Genomic DNA, 25,587 nt, shown 5'->3' with positions numbered 1-25,587 from the left:
ACACGACGGAGTTCAATTCAAGTCTGATCCTGCCCTTGTTACTTCCCTCCCGGAAGCATCCATTGGCTACTCTCCGGAAAGCCCTGAACTCTGATTGGAGCTGGGCGACCGCCAATCATTGCAAAGGCTGGCATGAGGATTGTACGTTGTGAGGAGTGTACAGTATTGACCTACTAACACAGATCCGTCTCCAGTGGCGGCGGCGGCGGCAGCAACGGCATTAGCAGCACCAGCAAAAGACTCGTCTCTTGCCTGGCTGGGCTGCTCACTCCCACCTGACACAGGAGCAGTTTGGGGCTGCCAAGAAAGGGCAGCGCTCTCATTTTGAAGGGGTCTTCAGGGGGCCTTCTCCTCAGGCTTCGCAGTCACCGGCATCCTGAACACTTTTCATCGTCGGCTCCACGCCAAAGTAATCCGTTTCAGCAGAAAACAGGCAGATGGCAAAGGGATCTTCTGAGACTGCATAGTCCATTCCAGCGGAGGAGATTGTCAAGGTATAGAACCGGACATTGCAATGCGTTGCCGTGGGCTGTTTCCCACTGGACACTTTATTATCACTCTCTGTGTTAATCACGCTTTCCTGCCTTGCTTCTGGTTAAAAAACAAAAAAAACCTCATCTGCGTGTCTTTCGTCTAACCTATTATCCTCGTAACTCTCCCCCCACCCCCCTCTTTGGCACGTCAACATTGGGACTCGCCACCTTAAGGTGGCTGCTTTGGTTGCAGCGCCCCTTTGAACAGACTTGGAGCTGTGGCTGCTGCCGCTTGTTCACTGGCTACATTGTTGTTGCATAATATGTCTCCTTGTTTGAGGAGAATTGATGTTTTGGAGGAGAAGAGAGGTGTGGGGGGAGTGGAGCATGACACTGAGCCAGGGCTGGGAGAAGGGCGCTTATGGTAGGAGCGCTAGACGAGATGAATAAGAGAAAGTTGGCATTCTGTATAGGGGGAGAGGATAAAGGGGTTTTGTGTCTTTTTTTAACTATTCGAAAAAATGCCTGCCTGCAGATTTGTATATGTATTTATGATAATTTTTTTTTTTTAAAAAAAAGACACCCACACGTTTCCCCATCTGAATGCCTAAACAGCCCGGCGGGGGGAGGAGGGGTTGATGGGACTTGTTCTTTCAGAGATTGCATAATCTGTCCACAGAATTACGGGTAAACGTTTGATATTCCGTGAGCGTGCAATGCTTTGTTAATTTTGGTGCAGCATTCGAGATTTCAATTTTGAGCTATCTTTATTACAACTTCATGTGCTTTTGAAAAAGCCGAGTGATTTATAAATTACACTTTTAAAAAATCACACTTAAAAAAAACCCCACTCATAATAATCGCCTTGTTCCCCCAGCCTGGAATTTGTTTTGTATGTGTTCATGCTATCTAAATTCAGTAAGATTCCTCTTTCTCCCGAACGGTGACCGGATTTCAAGCACTGCGTTTCCTGATCGTTCCTGGAAATGTTTCATTATGTAACAACAGAATTTGCTGGCAGTCGAGTTAGGAAACTAATTGTGCGTTTTTATAAATCTCGCTACAGAGAAACTAGAGCAATCTTAGTCTTAAAAATGTCAGTCTAACAGATTTCCAAAGTCGTTCTTCTCTTTCTCCGCCCCCCCTTCCCACTCCCCGCCTCCTCAAGAAAAGTGGATCGCTGTGTAAATGGAAGGCAGCACAGCTTATTGAATGTGTGCCATGTCCCTTAAAATGAAAACTGTGCACGTCTATATTTAGCCCTATCACATTTGAGCAATTGTGGCTTCATAGGCTATTTCTGGTCTTTTCTTCAGAACTGTGCAAATAGACGTTCAAGGACATTGGCTTGCGTTTTGAACTACACGCCCTCGGAGACGTTTTGATAAGGCTGGTATTTTTAGGAAGGCATTTCGCCCAGACATCAAGTGGTTTGGTAGGTGTTGGCTTTCTTGTATGATTTTCTTTCCCTCCTCCACTCCTGCTCTCTGCAAAAAAAGACCTTTAGGAGATTATTACGCATTTCGGGAAAAGCGAGATAGTGTCTGATCTCATCGCCAGTGTAAACTGCAGTGAACAACGGCAAAGTCAGCCTGACAAGGGTGTGTTATGTTTATGTTCTTATTTCAACGTTGTGATCTCTATAATACACGCCGAAAGACAAAAAGGGAGGGGGGCAGACTGATCTAGGTCAGTATTACAGGTAGAATGACCATACTTCTAATGGGAGATCATAGCATTTTGCCACACTTTTGTAGCAGTTTGGCTCTGCTGCGGGGTGGTGGCCTCGATCCGGAGTCACTTTCAAATCCAGTTAAAATACTCCCAGGGAAGAGGACAGAGAATCTAATCCAGCATATTTTGTTTTCTATCGGTGAACTCTCCTATGGGTGCAATGTGAATTCCAGTGCCAAACTCCTTCTGAGGTGTGTCACTCAGGCCATCTCCCAGCTTTAACGTGCACATTGTGACCCCCCCTCCTTCCCCCCCATTTTTTTGTGGAATTGCTTTGGTAGCTGGTGCATATTCTCGGCGGGGGAGAGAGTGGTCAGTCAGCTGGGCCCGATCAAGGAAAATTCCGCCGCGATTCTCAAATGCTTCTTTCCCCCTCCCCGCCGGAGCGCCCGTGGGGAGGGGAGGGGATGCCGCGGCTGCCGGACCCGAAGGGAGGGCTAACTAGAGCCTTAGGCGTTGGTTGTTGTGACTGGGAAGGGAGCGTGCGCTGCTGGCTGCCTGGCAGAGAGGACTGGAGGGCGCTGCTGCTGCGCTTCGCATTCCTTTGTTCTGGAAGGGGGAGCGAGACGAAGCAGCGCGCTCCAGTGGAGCGGGTGGGGGAGAGCGGGAGGCAGGCTGGCTTGAGCAGTGCAGGCGAGAGGAGTAAATAAGGCAGGAGAACAGTTGTTTTGTGTCCTGACAGGGAGCGAGAGCAGAACAAGCCGGCCGGAGGGAGGGATGCGTCTCCAGTCACGTAGTATGTGTACTCGCTGTTTGACGCTGGGACGAGAGGAGGGAGGGCGGATGGGCAGAGCACTCCTCTCCCTCTTTCCCTCCGCCCCCCCTCTGCCCATTCTGGTTTGCGAATGGAACTGTGTGAAGCCAGTCAGGCTTAACTTTGGCAGCCTGCAAGGCTTTGGCCGGCCAAGGCTTTCCTCAGACTTGAATGCTCTGGGCTTGCGTGCCTTTACTTTTCATGAGCCCGAGCCTAGACTGAATTTCTTTTGTTTCAAAAAATGTAAATGGTGTGGCAGAAAGCCCCAAATACTCTGAACTGTGTCCAAGGGTGGAGGCCTATTTGCCAGCTCCCCCCCCCCCATTGTGCAGTTGCTTCTTAGCAAAATTTCAAGCCTCTCCAGTTTTCCCATTGTTCCTTTCCAGGGTTAAAGCTTTTCTTCAAATATGTGAGACTTGTTAGTAAGTTGGTAGAATGCCATGGGTGGGGGTGTGTGAGAGAATTTCCATAGCATACAAAATGTGCCGCTGGACCCAAACTTTGTCCTATTGATATGACATAGTTATTGGTGTGAAGGAGACTTGACTGGGACACATTACCAAATCCTGTGGTATACTGGGGATGGTATTTTCACCATACACACAAACAGAACTAACTACCACAGCCACTGCTACTGGCATTATTAGTTTGACAATGTCTAGTCCTTGTATATACAAGTTTGGGGCTTTTTCCACTGCTTCCCACAGTAGCTATAAAATAATTGGTATTCCACTGGTGTTAATGTTGCCATGAAAACGAGTCTTAGGAGACTAACAGAGGAGCCCAGACATGTTTTTTCAGATGTCCCATGGAGCTCTGTGGGACTTGCTTCCAGTTAAATGGTCACAGTTGAAGCATAAGCATGACTCCAGTTGTTAGCCATGGTAGTAATAGCTATAGACAGAGCACAAATGTTTTCATGGTTTTAAAATGAGCACATTTCACTGGTGATAAGAGACACTCTTATAACTTATTGTTCCCATTCATAGTACCAAACAGAATATAACCACAGAGGCAGCGTACATAGCTAATGATAAAAAGCCCAAAAAGGGTATATTTATGACATTTTCATATCCTTTTATATTTTTCCTTTAATATATTAAAACTATTTGAATATTGGTTATTTTTCCTTCCACTATCTGGTCATTGCTGTTTTTGTTAGAATTTCTCATACTTTCACAATTTTAGTGAGTTCCCTAATTTATTCAAAATATGGTTGCACTTAACATTTTAAAGGATGTCAGCTTTGCCACAGACTTCTCTGGGCTGCCTGTTGAATTGAGTAGGCAGCTTTGCTGTTGACTTCATTGTTCTAATGCCAGGCCAACAGCAGCCCAGTTTTTAAGAACTGTTTTACATCAAATGTTGTATTGTGGGCAAAATTTGGACAAATATCCCTAGAAGCCAGACCATGGCTCTGTGCCTTCAAACTGAGACTAAAAATGTTCTGTGCCAGGCCAATGGCTGCAGTGCTGAGTCAGGCCCCCAAATGATGACACTGGAACAAATTTAAAGGCATTTAAATTAGGCCTTTATGGCTCATTCTCTCCCCCACCTCTTTTGGAATCATTAGGAAAACTGAACCTCTTGTAGTCATGTGAATAGGGATGCATTCACTTGTTATGTTTTAAATTATACATATAAAATATTTTACACATACTTGCTTCCAAACACTTGTACCATACACATATGCTATTCTGGGATTGGAGATTTGCTAAGGTTTGTGCCTAATTGAAAAACAAGTCATAATGTTTGGCAGGCTCTTAGAAAAGCAATGAAGTGTCAAAGCAACATTACTTGAGTGACATTTTCCAGGCAAAGATTGACCTTTCATTCCACAACCAAAATTTGGCAGGAGTCAAGAATAAGGAAGGAAAAACTCATATTAGTACTCCCTCCTCAACCTCACATATGTTTGGAATGGATCTGTGACATTAGCTAATCCATGCAGACATTTTTTTCGCTTAAACTGAGACTGTTGTTATGTTCCATTCATCTCCTTTCAGGTCTCAGTTTATTATTCTGAACAATTAAGAAGAATACCCAGGACTGGCCCTAGACTGTCTGGCACCCTAGGCAAGGCTAACTTTTGATGCCCCCTCCCGCACTGGTAACATCACCAAGTCACATGGGGAATGCTCAGTTTGGCACCCCCAGAAGGCCAGCACCCTAGGCAGTTGCCTAGTTTGCATAGTGGCAGGGCTGGCCCTGAGGATACCTTTACACATTTGTCTCTTCTTTTGATATATTTATTACCTACACTGTTTCCCCCCTCCAAAAAAAATCCAAACAAATGGTGACAATATGGTCACATGGTCACTTAACTTGTTATTGCTGTTTGCATATGTCAAAACATCTTCATTAAGTTGTATGCTAATTTGCTGTTAGCCTATATAGAGACATCTGTGTGTGTGTGTGTGTATAAACTGTTAACTTCCATTTCAGTGGATCTGAGGAAGTGTGCCTACACATGAAAGCTCATACCCTGAAAAAAACTTTGTTGGTCTTAATGGTGCTGCTGGACTTTTAACTTTGTTCTACTGATTCAGACCAACCTGGTCTGCCCACCTGGATCTAAATAGAAGAGTATATAGCCTCTCCAGAATTACGGTCTCTGCTCTCTAGAACGTTAAAATTTTAATTTTAGTCTCTTGCTTCCATTTTTCACATTGTCCAGTATTTGCAGCCTGTACTAGCAATCCATGATGATAGAGCTTGAGAATATACTTTAAAATTGTTGTATCATAAACAGAAACAAATTGTTAGCACATCTCATTTATTTTCTCTCTAAAGTTGATTGTAAGACGGAAGACTGTGCAAGGCTATAGCTTTTGTTCAGTCACCATGACCAGTTTTTATTCAAATGTTAATCAGTTGAACTGGGAACGCATATTATAAGAAAACATAAAGGCATACAAATTAATTTCCTTTTTTCCCTGACTTTTACAAGAAACACACATTAGGGATTCTTCATATGTACTTCTTGGAAGGTCACACTGGCATCAGTTTTGCAAGAGATAATGGGAAGCAAGTTTCCAGTGAGTGGTACTCCCAGAAAGTTTCACATATGACAGTGCTGCTGAACATTATCTGTCACTCTAGGTGGCCTTTCTTTGAAAATGCCATGTGGGCAGCAGACTCTCATCACATGCAATTGCATAAAATCATATCAGTCACTTAGGACACTGTTATCTGTCGTGTTTGCGGGGTATGTGTGTGCTACATCGCTTAGATATATCACATAATGGGTTACTACAGTATACATAGTCAACTGGATATTTGAATATATTTCCTGAAATGCTACGAGTATATACCTGCATATAAACAGTGGATTATATAATCACTGGAATATACTACATTGTAGTTTTAGTAGGCTACATTGCAACTGAACCATAACATAGTAGCACACCATAAAGATAGATCACAACCCAGTTAAACTAGAATTTGCTGGATATTAAATATACATTGGGTCAGGATTTATTGTAGCCAGGGCTGAATTCATCACCCAAGTGATCCAGGAAGCTGTTGGAATGCCTCATTGGCAGATGGCACCAACTGAGAAGCATGGCTTTTGCCTGTTATTGCATCCTGACTGAGTTCAAGCTAGGCTGCAGAGCCTGTCTGCAGTCCACTTTGGTGAGGCATAGCAAGAAATTTGCACTCCCTTCCCATTTGTACCACTGGGCTCTAACTGGATCCAGAGACTCTTTGCACATCCTTGGAGCTGATGGGGGTAGATGGTAGGACGTGTTCCCCCATTTATACTGCTGCCAGCTGCAACATAAGCAGGAGTGGGGGGGTCACCTCCTGTATCATGTTGTGACTGCTTGGAGCAGCAAAAAAGAGTTGAACATTCCCTGATACTAGCTGGACCTGTGTACCTGTATAATTAGCTGCTCAAACTGGAGTTCTATTTTAATTTACCTTTATTGGACCATGATAAACAGGACTGTAACTGTTTCTTTGAGTTCTTTCTTGAGGTCTTTTGGCTATACTTGTTATTTTATCCTTAGGGATATCTTCCGACTTGTGGAAAATATTCTCAAGGAAGTTTGCAGGATCAGGTCTTCACTTTTAGAACCAGTTCCGTTCCAACTGGAACTAGGCTGGTTTTTGCTTTTGACCTGAATTCTTCTACCTATGTGTCTCTCTATAACTGAAGGCTGACTATTCAATCTGAATCAGTGTTCTGTTTGAGAACTTAATTTTCAGGCATCCCGATTTGTTCCACAGCCTTGCATGTTATATCTTCTGCATTACTTTCTGTACTCACCCCACGTTCTGATACTACAAAGTCTCCCAGTTTGGCATGTTGCTATGTGTGTGCATATTTTGTGATTTTGGTTTCACAGCTTAATTATCATCAGGAATTACAATTTCTATCAAATATTCACTATGAATAGTTTTTGAAAAGCTTGCTTAATTTCATTTTCACAAACACCTAGAGTGTGTATGTGCATGTGAGTACACATGAAACTGAAGCTAAACATTAATTATTTGCCCAGGCCTGGAGTTCGAACATTTTTGTTGAGGAACAGACCAATAGACTCCCCATTCCTGTTTTTAAGGCTACTGGCCTTCTGTAGCCTTCAAGTATCACCAAATCCTTTGTAATTTCGGATCCTGATTATATTAATACCCTCAGAAAATGTTCTTTTGGTCATTTATATGTGGTTTCTCAACAATTATTCTTTCCTTTCAGTTTTTAATTACCATCTATTTTTGGCCTTCATTATTCCCCACAGATTCGTTAACTAGTCTTCAGCTTCCAGGATTTGCAGGTTCATATTTCTGCTGGAATTGATTTTTTTTTTTAAGAAAATGACTTGAGACATCAAAAAGCAATGTGAGCTTACTCAGGCTTCTTACAGTTTATCTCCTCCTGTGAAGAAAAAGACTGTTAGCAATGTGTGTACAGCCCATCAATCACTTTAGCTTGAAACAAATTACACACATTTAGTTTATTTTAAGGTAGGCTTATTTTACTAAAGGTTGTGCAAACTTCATTTATGAAATGACGTTCTTTTTCCAGATGACTGACTTGTTACATTATCATTATGATCTGCAGTTATTATAACATCACTGTGATGCAATTCGCCTGAACAAAAGATTGCTTTGTTATACAGTTACTGCATATTGTTAAGCAACAGATCTGAATCATCAGCTTAACATATTCTTCTAGATGACCTTGCCATGGTTGTTTAAGTTTACTCCAGTATGAGAGAAAAATACTGCAGGTCCTTGGGCAAAACATTAATTGATTTTAAAACAATAATGATTTCAGTTTAAACTAGACATCAGTCAGGAAATATTTCCAGTGAAATATGTATAGCTTTAATCAACAGGATGGCAGCTTTGAACTGAACAAATAAAGGGCAAAGTGTTATCAAAAAAGCATTGCCTTGATTCTCTTTATTTTTGCTTTTGCCATAATTTCTTAGCATAACTGCACAATTTAATATATCTTAGTTTCTCCAAATTGCTTTTGTATTGCTCCTTGTGCAAGTAAGCATTACATTAATGGTCTTCATGGATATTATGTAAGAGGCCGTTGCTTTTTTTTAACAGACTTTCTGGAAGTGGATTACATTTCAGAATGCAATAATAATGAACCACTTACATAAAGAGGGAGTGACAGATCACATCTGAACTTTAAATAACATCAGTTTCCTTATGAAGAAAGGTTAAAACACTTGGGGCTCTTTAGCTTGGAGAAACGTCGACTGCAGGGTGACATGATAGAGGTTTCCAAGATTATGCATGGGATGGAGAAAGTAGAGAAAGAAGTACTTTTCTCCCTTTCTCACAATACAAGAACTCGTGGGCATTCAATGAGCATTCAATGAGCAGTCAGGTTAAAATGGATAAAAGGAAGTACTTCTTCACCCAAAGGGTGATTTACATGTGGAATTCACTGCCACAGGAGGTGGTGGCAGCTACAAGCATAGCCAGCTTTAAGAGGAGATTGGATAAAAATATGGAGCAGAGGTCCATCAGTGGCTATTAGCCACAGTGTGTGTGTATATATACATGTGTGTGTGTATGTGTGTGGTGTGTGTGTATATATGTATGTATGTATGTATATATATATATATATATATGTATGTGTGTATGTATATATATATATATATATATATATATATGTATGTGTGTGTATGTGTATATATATATATATATATATATATATATATATATATATATATATATATATACGCGCACACACATATATTGGCCACTGTGTGACACAGAGTGTTGGACTGGATGGGCCATTGGCCTGATCCAACATGGCTTCTCTTATGTTCTTAAATACCATTTTTGTAGCTTTTGTGAAATGATAAAGTACTTTTGGAGATTATAAAATACTTTATGATAGCTCATAATAATTAATATTTAAATTTTCTATTTCTTAACAGTTTTCAGAACTCTATAGGGTTGATCATTTTGGGAGGGGCTGACTTGGAAGTAAGGTTTCCAATAGGCCAGAAAAAAGAAATCTAATAAACAAATAATTCTTTTGACAGGGTCTTAACATGTTGAAATGAGTAACCAAAGCTTTTATTGGCATGGAAGTAAATAGCATCACCTGGTAAATAGCTTCTCATTAAGCCTCTATTAAAGGGATAGGGCATTCCCCCCCCGACAGTTGGCAACCACAACTGAAAGTAATGCTGGCGACTTGTATTTGCCTGTGTTACATAAATTGATTTATTATTGTTTTGGTTCTACTGTGAGCTTTCTTCTAGAATAGTTGAAACTAACCCCTACTAACAAGACTGGCAGGTGTATATTTTTGTATGATTATTGAAAGTGGTGGGATCCATAGCCACATGCTCACGTAGCTTTGTGGGGGAGGGGGAATACTGTGCCTTTAAGTTGTGCTACTGGCTAGGAATACAAATTGTAACGTCAATTTCAAAGGCAGGGGTTTGAGTTCAAAGGCAGGGGTTTTCAACCTCTTTGAGCCTGTAGGCACATTTGGATTCTGACACAGCAAAATGACCACTTCAGGAGGCAGAGCCTCCACAAAATGGCTGCTGCAGGAGATGGAGCCAGCCATAAAATGCCAGGAAGTGAGGCTATGCATAATTCTAATAGTCACTCACATGTAAACATTTTGGGCAGAAGATACATGTAACAGGATACCTTTTAAAATGACCACACGGTTTACTTCAATCATGCAGTGAAGATCGTTGTGTTGCAGTGGTAGCTGCAATTCTGAAAGCAATTTTTAAAAATCTGCTTAGCCAGTCAGAAACCCTGCTAGGCAAAAGCTCTTTCTGGCCCTGCCCATTTTCTAAAAAGCAAAATAAAAACTTGGACACCAGGAAAGCTTGGATCCAAATCATCCTTTCCTTAAGTAGAAGAAGACTGCAGATTTATACCTTACCCTTCTCTCTGAATCAGTGACTCAGAGCGCGGCTTACAATCGCCTATACCTTCTCCCCCCACAACAGACACCCTGTGAGGTGGGTGGGGCTGAGAAGGCTCTCACAGCAGCTGCCCTTTCAAGGACATCTCCTGCGATAGCTTTGGCTAACCCAAGGCCGTACCAGCCGCTGTAAGTGGAGCAGTGGGGAATCAAACCAGGTTCTCCCAGATAAGAGTCCACACACTTAACCACTACACCAAACTGACACTCTGCATGTCTGATCATGTATCAGGAACAGGTTTTGGGAAAGTGAGAGAGAGGATGCAGGAAGCTTGATGAGGAAGAAAGACATGTGACAAAGATCCATTTCAAGAGTGGAGCTCTGCTCACAGTTCCTAGAATCTAGTTCCCATCTAAGACTAGTTCTGCAGGTAGAGAAAAATAGATCAAACAAGATTTTTTTTTTTGTTCAAGCATGTCACTATTACATTTGTACAGTTGTTTAAGGATGTCCTAAGCCAGGGGTGTTGAACCCATTTATTATGAGGGCCATGTCTGCCATAAAATGTAATGCCAGGTAGCACAGATATAAACTTTATAAAGGGCACAGACAAACACAATTAAATATTTTTCTATTTAAAATAAAACATGCTTTAAACATTAGCACACTTGCAATATTTTGTTTAACAGTCTCTGACAACTGACACTTCTTGCTCTGAATTATTGCATCAAAAACTGCAGACAATGTCTGAGCTGTAGCACTCTTGAGCATGATGTTCAGGTGTGTATCTGTGAGTTGCAAACCTACTTTTGATTTATTGACATTCATTACAGAAATCTCATGGTCATTGCTTTGATCCTAAGACCCAGAGGAAAACATGAAATGACTGCGCATTGTGAGCTTTTGTGCATATGTCGCTTCATGTGCTGGTTAAGAACATGTAAAAGCACCATTGCACAGATTGAGGGCTATGTGTTTATCTACAAAACTGTAGTCTTCCATAGAAAAATAACTAGCTCCTGTGAGGCAGTGCAAGAACAGAAATATGGCCATATATAGTGGTCAGTACCAGCCTCCTATCTAGGATAGGGGTGGGGAACCTCCGTCCCAAGGGCCGTATATGGCCCTTGGGGATTGCTGGGCTGAACTGAGCCATGTGGCAGCTTCCCTGGGGCCTGGCTAGCCAGTGAGGATCGTGGGGCCCAGCCGCACTGTGCAGCAGCCTCTCCAGGGCCAGGCAGGGATCACAGGGCCCAGATGTACTGTGTGGCAGCCTCCCTCCCTGGGGCCTGGCTGCCCATCCAGAATTGCTGTGGGCTTGGAAAAGTTACTGTCACAGTTCAGTTTGCACTTGATTATCCCAGATGGTGTGGCCTAATATGTTAATGAGTGTGTGACCTAATATTGCTAATATTAGGGATGTGGTCTAATATGCTACTGAGTTCCTGCTGGGCTTTTTCTACAAAAAAGTCCTGGATCTAGGCATTTGCCTAAGGTGGCAGGCTGAGTGTGTGTGTGTGCACCAGATAAGGCTCTCCCCACATGACTTCAAATAGAAAAACAATTATTTACATTGATTTTGCTGGCCTGAATTGTTCTCCCTCGGCGGAGCACTGTTTTTTAAGCTGATAATTTTGTATGGCCCGCAAATGATGTTATAAATATCCATATGGCCCTTGGCAGAAAAAAGGTTCCCCACCTCTGATCTAGGAAGTCTAAGTTCAAAATCCCCAATCAATCACAAGGAAATGAGAAAGAAAAATCAAAGGAAATGTGCTGAGTAAACTTGCTCCGGACTCTCAGTTTAATCCTGGCTTGTTATTCCTCTTCTAAACAGTTTGCATGCTTTCCTGTTGAGAAAGACTGGATCATGAGAGCATGAATAAAGGGGGAGGCAAACTCATTTGCACCCATACCAAGACCAACAAAACATACACACACTCTCTGTAGCGAGGCAGAAATTCATACCTTGAATAAAATGTTGCTGGTCTTACAGCTGTTTTGTATCTCTCCAGTGGGAACTGAGACGCTCCCTCTTTCCCTCCTTCCTGAGGAGATGAGGAGGGGGAGGAGCCTCAGCCACTAGAAAGAAGAGAGGCTTGGCTCAGTTGCTCTGCAGTGTGATTGATTAGCCTAACAAACCTAATCACACAGCAGAGCTGCAGAGCCAAGCTTCTCCACGGGCTGAGGCTCCTCCTCCCTTCTCCTTCCTTTGGAATGGAAGGAGGAGGAAGGAAAGAGCAAGGAGAGGCTGCTTTGCTTGGCTGCCTCCTCACAGGAGAGAAAGAAAAAATGGTGACCGAAAGAAGCAGGTGAGGGAGAAAGAAGCAGATGATGGCTACTTACTAGCAGGCCTGACTGGAACCCTTTGGGGGACAGATCAGGCCTGTGGGCTGTATATTTGACACCTCTGTCCTAAGCCATGCTAAGGGGAAATTTGATATCATTGCTTTCAATGAATAGTGTATACACAGCCTTAGTGTGGGCAACTGTTCTATCAGTTCTGTTCTGTGTAATTCTTCTTAGTAAACGTTCACTTAATTTTCTGAGATTTCAGTGTGTTTTTGTTACACACCTTCCAAATCTATCCAAAATGTAATCAGTATATCTGATTGATTCACCATTCCTTTTCCCCCAAGACCTAGCCACGGTGACCCATGCAATGGTCACTTCCAGACTAGTTTACTGTAACTCACTCTATGCTGGCTTGCCCTTGAGGCTGATCCGGAAACTGCAGCGAGTGCAGAATGTGACTGCTCACCTGCTGACTGCATCACCTGTATGGGTGAGCATGCGGCTGGTGCTCCACGGCCTATAGAGTATCAGATTCACTTTAAGGTGTTAGTTTTGACTTTTAAAGCCTTACGTGGCCTGGGACCAACATACCTGCGGGACTGTCTCTTTCCGTATATGCGTCGGAGGACGCTTTTCTTGGCCTCCCAAGATCTTCTGACCGTCCCCGGCCCAAGAGATGCCTGTCTTGCCTCTACCAGGGCCAGGTCTTTCTCGGTCCTGGCCCCAACCTGATGGAATCAGCTCCCTATGGAGATCCAGGCCCTACCTGGCTTGTTAGCCTTTCGTAGGGCCTATAAAATGGAGCTGTTCTGCCAGGTTTTTGGATGAGGCGGCGAGCATCTATTCACTAGATTGGTTGGCCTCCCCTACTGCACTATCCTACTATGCTGTTTTGCTGCATCGTATTGTTATACCATCTTGGTCCTGCTGAACTATTCTATTGGATTGAACATTGTAATTGGTTTTTATTGTTATGCTGTTTTATTGTTATGTTGATTTTATTGTGACTTTATTATTCATGTTGTGCTCTGCTCTGAGCCCCTATGGGGAATGGGTGGAATATAAATAAACAGATAATAATAATAACAGATAATAACATCCATAGGAAATGAGCTTTTATGATGGATGCCCTAGAGAGAACACTGCACAAAATGGAGCGTTTTGAACAAATGCCAAAGGGAGAAAAAAAAACATGTTGTGACCAGGTGCCTGTTGTTTGCTTTGTGGTCTACCATGTAGGGAGGGGTCTTCTGGGTTTTTTTGGCTCCCTGCCTTGTAGTGTTCTACATATGAATGGTGGTAGGCTGACATCAGGGGTTGCCAAGACCCTCTGCCGCTTTGGCAAGGGACTTGTCTTGTCTGCAAAGCGTGCATGATGCAGTGATGTCACCCGGAAGTAAAACTCTGTGGCACCATAGAGTTTTACTGAGAATCCTAGAGCATGCCCGGCATGATGACAATACTTCTGGGTGACAGGGCACGTTGCACAACAATGGGGTTCTTGGGGGGCAGGGATCCCCCCAGAGGACTGTTCTGTGCTGGCGGGTTGTAACCCCCCAAATTGGGTGATCCTCTGCCCCTGGCGGGAGCTTGACAGCCCTGGTGCCCACAGTTACATGTGCTGGTTGGCTCCTTTCATCTGAGGCTGTCATGGGATGTGTCATGCCACTCTGTGATTGGTAGGTTACCTTGTAGGTGCTGTGGACTTCACTGCAGTTGCTATGCTGTCTACACCTTAGAGCTGGATCTCTTTTCCACTTTGATGAATGAGCACTGGATTCCAATTGGTCTGCTGATACCAGTATTCTGGGTTTGGGATTGGGCTTGCTTGATTTTCTGTGAAATTAGACTTTACAGATGACAGTGAGTTTTCTAACTCAAATATATCAGACTTATTTTAGAAATAAATTAGAACACTAAATTAAACTTACGAGATAAATGGGAGAAAAAGATCAAACTAACCTTAGCTGTGACTCCTTTAACCAACTACTATATTTGACACCCATTTAAATGCTGCCTAAAAATAATTTAAACATGTAGTTTTGTGTAATTTACCTTTGGGTAATATAGTTGGACTTCGGTTAGTTAATTTTTAACTATTAATACAATTCAAAATATACAACTCATATTAGTGAAATTACACCATGAGTTGAATCTTAGAGGTGGGTAATATGATAATTCTTCAGTATTACATGCAACCGTTTGTTTATTATATATTATCTATTGTTATGCATTTGCTAACATATAATTGGCACAGTGTTTGCAAGATGAATATGATTTCTTCATATTAAAAAGACAATTGTTCTGGTTTACTTTGGTCTGTAAGTTAGTTATAGGTTGCTTGTGTAACCTTTGGACACTTCAGACTGTTTTTGACTTGTGAGAAAGTTGTATCCTAGCAGTACAAGACTGTTTAATAACATCAGAGACTGCATCCTAATATATATGTTCCTTCAAATAGATTTGTGAAGTAACATTGAATATTTTTGCTATTGTGGTCATAAGATGTCCAAATTTACTTTTGGCCTATGACAGGGGTATTGAATTCATTTGCTAAGATCTGATACAAATGGGACTTTGTGGGGCTGGATCATGTGTGTCATAAAATGTAGTGTGAGGTAGTAGAGATATAACCTTTATAAAGGATACAGACAGACACAATTAAATATATTATTTTTAAAATACAAACATGCTTAAAACTCTTGCAATATTTTGTTTAAAATGGAAAGGTGGGGGAATAGTGGAATTTGGCAATTCAATTTTACAAAAAAGCACAAAGATCACAGCAAAAATGAAAAATATAAAATGCTCTGAGCCTGAGGAAACAAATGGCATTGCAGGTTTCTCCCCACCCCCCCCACCCCCCGCCCAGGTCTATTCAGCTTGGCTATGGCTCTCGAGTATAATATCTCCCTTTGGTTGTGGATTCCCAGGTTAAGCACCAATTCTCACATCCACTGAGCAGAGTCAAGCTGGCTCAAAGAATCAACCCTTTATTTGCAAGGACACAACTAGTAATATTGTAAATACTGCTTTTACAGGGTTGTTATGACAGTAAAATAAAAGTAAGGAGAATGATATAAGCTGTTTTGGGTATTCCATGAGTATGAAGTAGGGATGAGGATGAACCTGGAAAACGGTGGTTCATTTGGTCTGTGGTTCATTTGATTGCACAAACCAAACAAACTGTGAACCAACCAAATCACCATGTTCCCTGAACCAGTTTGTGGTTCATTGGTTTGTGGTTTGGCATGGCTGGGTGAGGGAGGGGAAGGTATGAAAATGCCTTCCTTTCCCTTCTGCAGCCCATGATATCTCCATTGTACCCTATGGGCCCATTGCGTACAATGGAGAGATCTCTCTTCCCTTCCCCAGCCAACCTGCCCGCCCAGCAGGCTGTCTAAGGAAGGGAAGCAAGATCAGAGAGGGGTCTCCATGCTGGCTCAGCTGGTGCTCAGAGAGAAGACAGTTCTAGTTGTTTTCCTTTGCCTTCCCCAGACATCCACAGTCATGTGATGCCTAGGGAAGCCAAGGGTAGGCATGAACCCTCTCTAAACCTCCCGTGGAGGATCAGGGATGGTTCATTGGAAGCACATTTCACAAACTGGTGGTTTATGAAACATGGTTCATGTTTCAGTTTTAGCCCATCTCTAGTATGGAGTAAATAAACAAATAAGCTAGGTTTTGCAGGATGTTTCCTAGTGATAGAATACAATTTTAGTGAAATCTTAAATTATACCTTTCTAAGTTGAATTCAGGGATTTAGAACTGTTTACACTGCTTTATGTAATTATGCACCATCGCACACATATATCTCAGGCGCCACAGCAGCTGCCAGGAAAGGTGTCAGTGGGCGCCAAATTTGAGAACCCTAATCTAAAACATTACATATTAAGTGTATGGCCATCATGATTGCTCTTTTCATTCTAGTATAAGTTTTGTAGAGCGATCTAATCCTGTTTTGAATGGTAAAAATATAGTAGGGTTAGGCATGGGGAAGGGGGGGAAAAGATGCCACAATTTGAAGCAGATGATACTGTAAACTTCAACTCTATTATTACAAATAGCATTGTATGAGAACAGAGCTCTGTTGCTACTTCAATACTGAACTGGGAGGAGAAGACGTGAGACAGAATAGAGTAGGTTGAAGACTAACCAAATCCTGAGGATGTGGCTTTCACCCTCCTTTTCTCAGTTATAGGGCCAATTCTGTATACTTTACCCTAGACATCTGAAACAGCCTCAGTTAATTTTCTCAAAAAACCTTGCTCCTGGATTCCAAGAGCAATCACCTACACAGCTGTGGAGTATCTTCACACACAGTCACAGCAAATACCACTGGCACCTCTCCCTTCTTCTCTCTCACTGGGCACAGTCACATCCCTGCCCCAAAGGATTCAGTCCATGATCCTTCTAGTCACAAATAGATAGCTGTCATCTTGAAATTATGACTTAAAAATTCGTACATGTGGGTAGGCTTGTAACATTAAGATTGTAAGGCTGTGTTATATTTTTGAAACTACAGTGTTGCAAAAAACTTTAATGGCATTTCTAAAAGCTCCAGAATTCAGATCTTTCAAGAGTGACTAATGTAAGGCTGTATTTAAACATTGGTTTTAGACTACTTTATGGGGGGGAAGGATACAGTAATGGCAAAATTAATCATGAGGGGAAATTAGAATTTGAAACTTAGTAATAAAAGTCATTACAGTTCATTAATTTATTCGTAAATACTCTTGTTTTCCAGTGAATTTATAGATTGCAGCCAAGGTGAAATTGTTTTTGTTAAAGGCATTTGCCATTATTATCAGATGAAATTTAAATTGTTTACAGGCTGTCTTGGGAGGAAAGGCATCATGGCATAGCCTGATCTTGTCAGATCTTGGAAGTTAAGCAGGGTCGGTACTTGGAGGGGAGACCACCAAGGAAGAATCTGCAAGAGAAAGTGATGGCACGCCACTCTGCTTTTCTCTTGCCATAAAGGCCCCTTGCTGGGGTCATCATATGTCAGCTGTGATTTGATGGCTCTTTACACACCTACAAAGACTGTTTTGGGCTGATCCATGTACACAGATTAACCAGTGAGGGCTTTATCTTCATCACTGGAAAACTAATGGCTCAGTTTGAACAAAGCATTTCAAGGTAGACATTGATAAGGCATTGATAAGATATTAAAAATATTGCAGATTTGAGTGAATTTACAGACAAAAAAAGACTTTCCAAAAGGTCTACCTGATGTGAGAAATGAAACCGCATCATGTAGCTATTGTAAATAATACCGTATTTACTATAAGAAAATTAATCTTATCTTGACCTCAACAATATCTTTACAGACAGAGGAAGTTGCACTATATGACTGTTTTCTTAATACAAATCATTTAAAAAGTCAGTTTTTATCTTTGAACAAAACATAGTCTATATTCTAAACTCATCCCCATCTGAAATGGTCTGGAATATGGCTTTCTGTATCATCATAAAATAAAACTGGGTTTCTTTTCTGAATTAGTGCGTATTCAGTGTACTCATCAGTTTAGTCTAGAAATCTCATTGGCCATGCCCATCTGATTCCTATATATCTTGCACTATAAGGGGATGGTATGCTGGAAAGAAATTCAGATCCTATAGAAGTTATTTCAGTTTACATAGTTACAGAATAAATAACCAAATGTCTCATTTAGTGCTGGTATGAGACAGATATTATCTGCAACGAGTGGTTTAGGCTACAGTCCTGTACAGAGTAGACTATATATATATATATATTCCCCTCTTTCAAAGCTTTCTCCCACTTCTTCAAGGGTGCACTCATTGAGTGCACTGTACCTCAGAAGTCTGACCATGTCTCACTCATCCATTCACTATTATTCACCATTCCAGTTCTGCTTCTGTTGAAAACAGCTGTGAGTCAAGGTCCTGGGGAAACTGAGGCCTGTTGTGTGCCCTACAGTATGGCATCAAGTGGCCTCCATTTAGAAGGATGGGCCTCTTGAGATTAGTGTACTTAGTTCAGTTGTGGCACACCAACAGTGTATTTCTGCTATCCATCCCTTGCAGCCAAGGTAAAGGACAAATTATGTTTGACTTCTTGTGAGAGGACATTTGGCTCCTTGTGAGAGGCTGTTTCACAGTGTACTGTGTTTGCTTGGGATGAAGATTACAGCCTTAGCCTGACTTTCTTGTCTTTTTATTTTATTTTTTGCAGAGATGGGGAATATTAATAGTCCTACCCTAGATCTTTATTCCCATTTTAATTTGGACAGTTTGGGGGTATGGAGAACCTGAGCTGTGTTATAACAACTTTTGTGATTTGGAAATGTAGTCAGCAAGTGCTAATAGAGGCATGTTGTTTCACTAATTACTTAACCATCTTGTCTGTTACATAAAGTAAACCAGTGTTAGTTAATACATTGCATTTCTTTCCCTTAGGTATTAATTACAGGTTAGATAATTTATGTTTTATATATTCCCTTATGCATTGCTTCAGATGGTTAAAATGAGAACAAAGAAATCAGTTGAATGGGGACTTTTAAAATTACCTTGTTACAAAACATAAACATAGTGGATTAGATCTCAGCAATAAATGTCACTAACAGGACTGGATTATTGTCACCAATTCTACTTTCTACTGCAGATTTCCAATTCACCTTCATGCTTTTCTAGGGATCACCTAGAAGCAATGATTCATAGTGATCAGTAGGCGCCAGTACGATGGGGGAGAAAGGGAAGTACTGGTGCAGTAATGGGAGTGTCTTTCATCCATGATAATTGGGATCCATCCTATCATATGATTTATATTATCGGAAGGTGTTGTTTTATTAAATAGACTGCCCAGTCTGTATATGTGATCCCACAATTCACTAAGGTGAGCTATAAACTCATAAGGTGGCTAACAATTCAAGATACTAGTTATGAAGTTTAAAGTCCTGGGGCCCACATATCTGAAAAACCATCACCTATGATATATTCCATATGTTCACTATAGTTTGTAAACTATGGTCTTCAGGCTGTGGCCTGCTGACTGTTCCCTAACTTAGAATGTCAGCCTGTCATCAACAAGAGCCTGGGCCTTTACCATCATGGCCCCCTCACTGTAAGATTGGCTACCTGGAGGGAGTGAGACCCCTTGGTGGAGAACTTAAGGAGTCACTGCAAGGCTTATTTGTTTGCTGAGACTTTGATTGGGTATGAATGGCAGGCATATTTTTTGGGTGTGTGTGTGAGAGAGTGTTTTTTTAAAAATCTCATTTGGTTTTAATGTGTAATGTTTTAATTATTACTTGCAAGCAGCTTTGAGCTAAGAGGAAAGGTAGGATATAAACATTTAAGCAAACAAACAAGTGATAATAAGCTGCTATCCCTTAATCACAGGCTTGTTTGGAGATACGTGAAATTAGGATAAGTTTGTGCAAGTTTAGGAAGATGTCAGGTGTGTGAGGGGGGTGGTTTCACTGGTTCCACTTTTACAGCCCCCTGTGCCATTCCTTGCCATCCCACATCATTCCCCAAGGACCTGACTGTTATAATTTTAAATAGCATAGGAGGATGCACTGGGAAAGGGTAAGCATCAAAATTCCCTTCTGCACACTCACTCTGTTGTGGTTCTTTGGGCCCAACCACAAGACTTTAAACCACTTCAGGGCATTTGTCAAAGGATTGATAAATCATTTTGAAACAGTTACTTTGAGTTACCATCTAAACTTTCATTGTAACGCTCTTGGAAACCCAGAAGAATTTTTAGTTTTCAATTATGCTGGTACAGAAGTTGGCATGTGTTTTTCTAGAAGCATCTTTACTGCTGCAACAAGTTCTAGTTTTTGCCAAACCGCCCCCCTCCCCGCAAATTATTACTACATCTGTCCTTAGGAAAGTCTTTTTTAACTCGGCAGCCATGCATTTCAATGGGAATTTTTTTTAGATCATTGTTCTTTTTAAAAAAACTTGGTGGTGGTGATGGTAATGAAGAAAAAGTGTACTAGTGAGTGCTTTGGATGACCCACATGTTAGAAGTGTCATCCTAAGAAGACTTCAGTGGACTTGGAAGAGTGTTACCTCTACTTAGGATGACCTTGTAAATATCATAATCTGTGTAAAGTATTTAGGTCAGTGGATCTCAGACTTCAGCAACCTTCGTAAGGACAGAAGATGAGACAAACAAAGTTCTCACAGTTCTCTAGGAATAAGGGGAAGGGGAAGGTATTGCCTTCCCTCTTTCAGAATGATTATCTGCAGTCATCTAATTTCCAACATCTCAGAGCACTAGCCAGAACACTTGACTATTCACTGGGAACCAATAGCTCAGTTTCTGTGACGTTTGATTGGTTGAATTGCACCAGAGGGGACAGTCCTAATGCAGTCATCATAGTTACTTCTGATATGAAAGTGGACTGATTTTCATTCTGTTTTAAGTGCCAAAGATTTCGGAGTGGAATGTGGGGAGGGGGGGGGGGTTAGTCCATGAATCGTAACAGCCAATGGAGGTTTTCGATTAAAGTATTATTTTATTTGTTTAGCAAGTTTTTATGCCACCTCTCCAGGGAACCTGCTTAAAGCAGCTTACAAAATAAAACACAATAAAAATTAAGCATCAACAGTGAAGTAATATCTGCATTAAAATCCAACATTAAGAACCCAACCACAACTAAAAACATAGACCACTGAGTAGCTTAAAATAGTTCTCAGACTAAAAGTATGCTAATTAAAGACCTGGGAGAGACAGAAACATTTTGATCTGTCACCTCAAAGAGAGCAGCATAGGTACCAGGTGAGTTTCAAGGGGAAAGGCATCCCACTAGCATGGTGCCACTACTGAAAAAGCTTAGACTTTGGTTGCCACCTGCCTAACATCTCTTTGGAGGCACCAAGAGGAGGGCTTATCATGCAAATAACTGATGGACTGGACAATATGGGAGGATGTGGTCCTTCAGGTACCCTATTCCCAAGCCATGTATGGCTTTATGTACTCTTGAATCCCTGGGATCCTGAGTATCTTGGGATCCATGGACCTAACTTTAAGAAATACTAACATACAGCACATTCTTTAGCACATCACTGCCAGCATGGGTACTGACTGAAAACATATTGGATGTAGATGGACAAGATACCTGCAAAGCACTAATCCAGTTGCTCTCTCCCTTCACTGTTACCTCACAATATCTACTGGCAGAGGCATAGGGTTCCTTTCATTCACTTCTCTGAGGTGGTAACTGATTTCTGTTTCCCTAACTCAACTGCTGCCACTTGATATAATAGTAGTGCAATTCTAAGTAGAGTCACAACATTCCAAGTCCATTTAGTTCAATGGATTGCACTGTAAGTACTCTCCATAATGGCTTCTAGTGTAGGATGAAGAGAAACCAACTCTTGGCAGGGTTCCTGACAGAAAGGTCATAAACTAGCAACAGCGTATGGTTTTTCCTTAAGAGTTCTATAAGAACATATTGTTAGACTTCTTGTATATGGTGACAGAAATCCTCCTGTAAATTTCTTGATACTGAATACATTCGGTATGGGCTTGGATGATTACACATCAGCCTGGAATAACCTCAACATTAAGTTATTTGTGACCTTGTAATGTCTGGATTTAGTAAAATACTGCATCTAACAAAATAGTAATTCAGAGGGAGAGCAAATGGGTTAGAGTCACATTAGATTTTTTTTAATAGCAGCATCAGTTTACAGGTAGGGTTCAATGATAAATATGTGTATTCTGGAGTAAAGTACAATTGAATCAAACCATCCTAGTAGTTGTATCATTAGGTAAATTGAAACTGTCAGAGCATTCAAGTAGAGCTTAATATTGTCATGTAAAGATACAAAAGTATTATTTGCAAATTATATATACTTCATCCCTGGTACGGTATTAATTATTTTTCCAACAATAGGTATTAAATTACCATGTCACTTTATTAATATATGCCCAACAAAATAATGTTGCTTAGAGGTTTATGTGCTGGATCTCCTTTGTTTGATTGCAGGGTAATTGATTTATATATATATATATATTAAAATTAAGGAGTGAAAAATCAACTGAATAATTATTATTCTTTTGTGTGCCACAGGTTGGTTAGATGACTGCCAGCTGAATCTACTTAGAAGAAAATATGACTGAGATAGCTTGATGCTTCAGAATATTAAACAAGCAGAAGAATGCTTATGGATTTAACATTTTTGTATTTACCCAGTTGTTATGGTTCAAGGAATCCTAGGATATTAATTTCTTCAGTTACTATTTGCACAGCTACTAAAAATTGTTTCTAATGCAGCTGAGAAAAATGCAATCCATAAAAACAGAACAAGCACCTGCTGATACAAGTAGCAATGTGGACAAAATTATGGTACTTAATTCCACATTAACTGACGTATCTGATGACTTAGCAAGCGGTGAAGACATGCTACTAAATGAAGGAAGCATTGTAAAAAACAAATCTTCTGCATGCCGAAGAAAACGGGAATTCATTCCTGATGAAAAGAAAGATGCTATGTATTGGGAAAAAAGGAGGAAAAATAATGAAGCTGCCAAAAGATCTCGTGAAAAACGTCGGCTGAATGACCTTGTGTTAGAGAACAAACTAATTGCACTGGGAGAAGAAAATGCCACTTTGAAAGCTGAGTTACTTTCACTGAAGCTAAAGTTTGGTTTAATTAGCTCTTCAGCATATACCCAAGAAGTTCAGAAGCTCAGTAATTCAACAGCTGTGTATTTTCAGGAGTATCAGAACTCCAAATCAAGCATTAACTCTTTCATTGATGAACATGAGCCAACTCTGGTGGGTAGTAGTTGTATATCTGTTATTAAACATTCACCACAAAGCTCTTTATCTGATGTCTCTGAAGTTTCATCAGTAGATCATGCTCAGACAAGCCCTATACAAACTAATTGCAGAAATCCTGACACTAAGTTTCAGATAATAAAACAGGAGCCTATGGAATTGGAAAACTATACAAGAGATCCGCGAGATGAAAGAAGCGCCTATGCATCATCCATGTATCAAAACTATATGGGAAGCAACTTTAGTGGGTATTCACATTCCCCTCCTCTCTTGCAAGTTAACAGATCCTCCAGTAACTCTCCAAGAACTTCAGAGGCAGATGATGGTGCTGTAGGAAAGTCATCAGATGGAGAAGATGAGCAGCAGGTTCCTAAAGGTCCAATCCACTTTCCTGTTGAACTTAAAAATATCCATGCCACAGTTAAGGTTCCAGAGGTGAGCTCTTCTGCACTGCCTCACAAACTTCGAATTAAGGCCAAGGCCATGCAAATCAAAGTGGAATCATTAGACAATGAATTTGATGTTGCCCAGAAACTGTCATCACCAATTGACATGTCATCTAAAAGACATTTTGAGCTTGAGAAGCACAACATACAAAATATGGTGCATTCTTCCCACACTCCTTTCTCTGTTCAAGTGACTAACATCCAAGACTGGTCTTTGAAGCCAGAACACTGGCACCATCAAAAGGAACTCACTGACAAAATTCAGACTGCCTGCCAAACTGGAGCGGGTGATATTAAAGACAATTCCTACAAGGTGTCTGAGACAGAGAACTTGTATTTGAAGCAAGGCATAGCAAATTTGTCTGCGGAGGTTGCTTCACTTAAAAGACTTATAACTACACAACACATTTCTGCTTCAGATTCTTGCTAAATTACTACTGAATAAATGCTCATTGTATTAAAGGATGTTATTTGCAGTAGATTGATATGTTTTGTATTATGCTGAATTTTCACTGGACTTGTGATGTCATTTCACTGTAATGTTCACATGATGTCTGATGGATACTGTCTTTTTGTGCACAAATGATTATGAGGATTAGATTGTCATGATCACTATGCCTTGTGTATAGTCAGGTAGCCTGTGCAAAGGCTGTATATAGTGAACATTATTTTTCTGTTGTTCTGTTACTATAAATTGTTAAAGTTACCAGTTCTAATAAAAAAAAAATTGGTGACAAACACATAACTAGTTTGCTGTCAGTCAGTTTCTATTAGCCTGTAAACAGAGTGACCACAATTCAAAGAACCGTTTCCAATTTCTTAGACACATATTACTTACAGGATAGGAGGGATCTCTTCCCTCCCAAACTGAATAACCCGCCTTGGCTTGGCAAATTGCTTTTGAATGTTAATGTGGTTATAAGTTAAGCGCTGGAAGCCCTTGCAGGACAAGAGAATGATGAAGTGCTTGAAATATTTTTTGTATTGTGAATATTTTGTTTTAGAACAGCCTATTAAATAATTGTGGTCACAAAGTAGTTAATTTTAAAAGAACTCAAATGAAGCAGTCTGGTGCACAGATGAGAGAAAATCTGAAATCATATTCATAAAGAGAATGGAGACAGCCAATGACAATCTTATCAGATCTGTATAATGAAAACTCATTATACAAAAGGGAATGGTGTGGTCATCATCAGTCTGTCAGTCTGACTTCTCTAATTGCCAGAACTTTCTTTGAGGAAGGTTACATAGAATGAGATGGAATCAGACTTGCCACCTTCACAACAGTCGCTGGGCCTCAATTTGTCTTAGAGGGAATGTACCTTAAAACACACAAACATGCCCAGCATCCTTTATTGGTTTTCTTCATTTAGAGTTCACCTTCCTCAGGTGTGTGTGTGAGAGAGAGACTGACTATAAAACTGCACAAGACATTCAGTAAACGTTATGGTAGATTTAGGATTACCGAACTGGAAAACAATCCAAACAATTTTTTAAAAACTACCTAAAGGATAACACACCATAATGCAGAAATTGTATTACAAAGATAGAAGACAGTGCAGTTAAAGGAAGGTGATTAAATACAATAAGCATAGCAATTGATTACAGTCCTATTCCCTCAATAAAACCATGATGAATAAGTAACTGTAACTTGCATTTATTTCTCATACTGAATGTAAAAAAGTTAATACCATTATAAAGTATTTCCCCCTGACAATCTTCAGTGGCTTTTAGTAGTTTATTGAAACA

The 25,587-nt window shown here is 40.7% G+C and overlaps 1 protein-coding gene across 3 annotated transcripts; it reads left to right on the top strand.

Moving 5' to 3' along the window:
* Positions 1-6: 6 nt before the first annotated feature.
* On the top strand, positions 7-24,583 carry NFIL3 (nuclear factor, interleukin 3 regulated). Of its 3 annotated transcripts, XM_060235500.1 has the most exons (3): positions 7-494; positions 1,790-1,908; positions 22,682-24,583. In XM_060235500.1, the coding sequence occupies exon 3, from the start codon at positions 22,880-22,882 to the stop codon at positions 24,266-24,268; it is 1,389 nt and encodes a 462-aa protein (XP_060091483.1). In that variant the 5' UTR covers positions 7-494; positions 1,790-1,908; positions 22,682-22,879; the 3' UTR covers positions 24,269-24,583. The 3 variants fall into 3 exon arrangements, with proteins under 3 accessions (XP_060091483.1, XP_060091482.1, XP_060091480.1); XM_060235499.1 differs by lacking the exon at positions 1,790-1,908 and having other exon boundaries at positions 147-494; XM_060235497.1 differs by lacking the exon at positions 7-494 and having other exon boundaries at positions 1,755-1,908.
* Positions 24,584-25,587: the final 1,004 nt, after the last annotated feature.

This window comes from Heteronotia binoei, chromosome 4 (genome assembly GCF_032191835.1).
Source record: "Heteronotia binoei isolate CCM8104 ecotype False Entrance Well chromosome 4, APGP_CSIRO_Hbin_v1, whole genome shotgun sequence".
Classification (NCBI taxonomy): Eukaryota; Metazoa; Chordata; class Lepidosauria; order Squamata; family Gekkonidae; genus Heteronotia; species Heteronotia binoei.
Note: the sequence above shows the minus strand (reverse complement) of the source record. Positions and strands in the feature narration are given on the sequence as shown.

What these genes read in the sequence shown, in the direction of transcription:
- NFIL3 (XM_060235500.1), top strand. Translation starts at nt 22,880, where the DNA reads ATGCAGCTGAGAAAAATGCAATCCATAAAAACAGAACAAGCACCTGCT.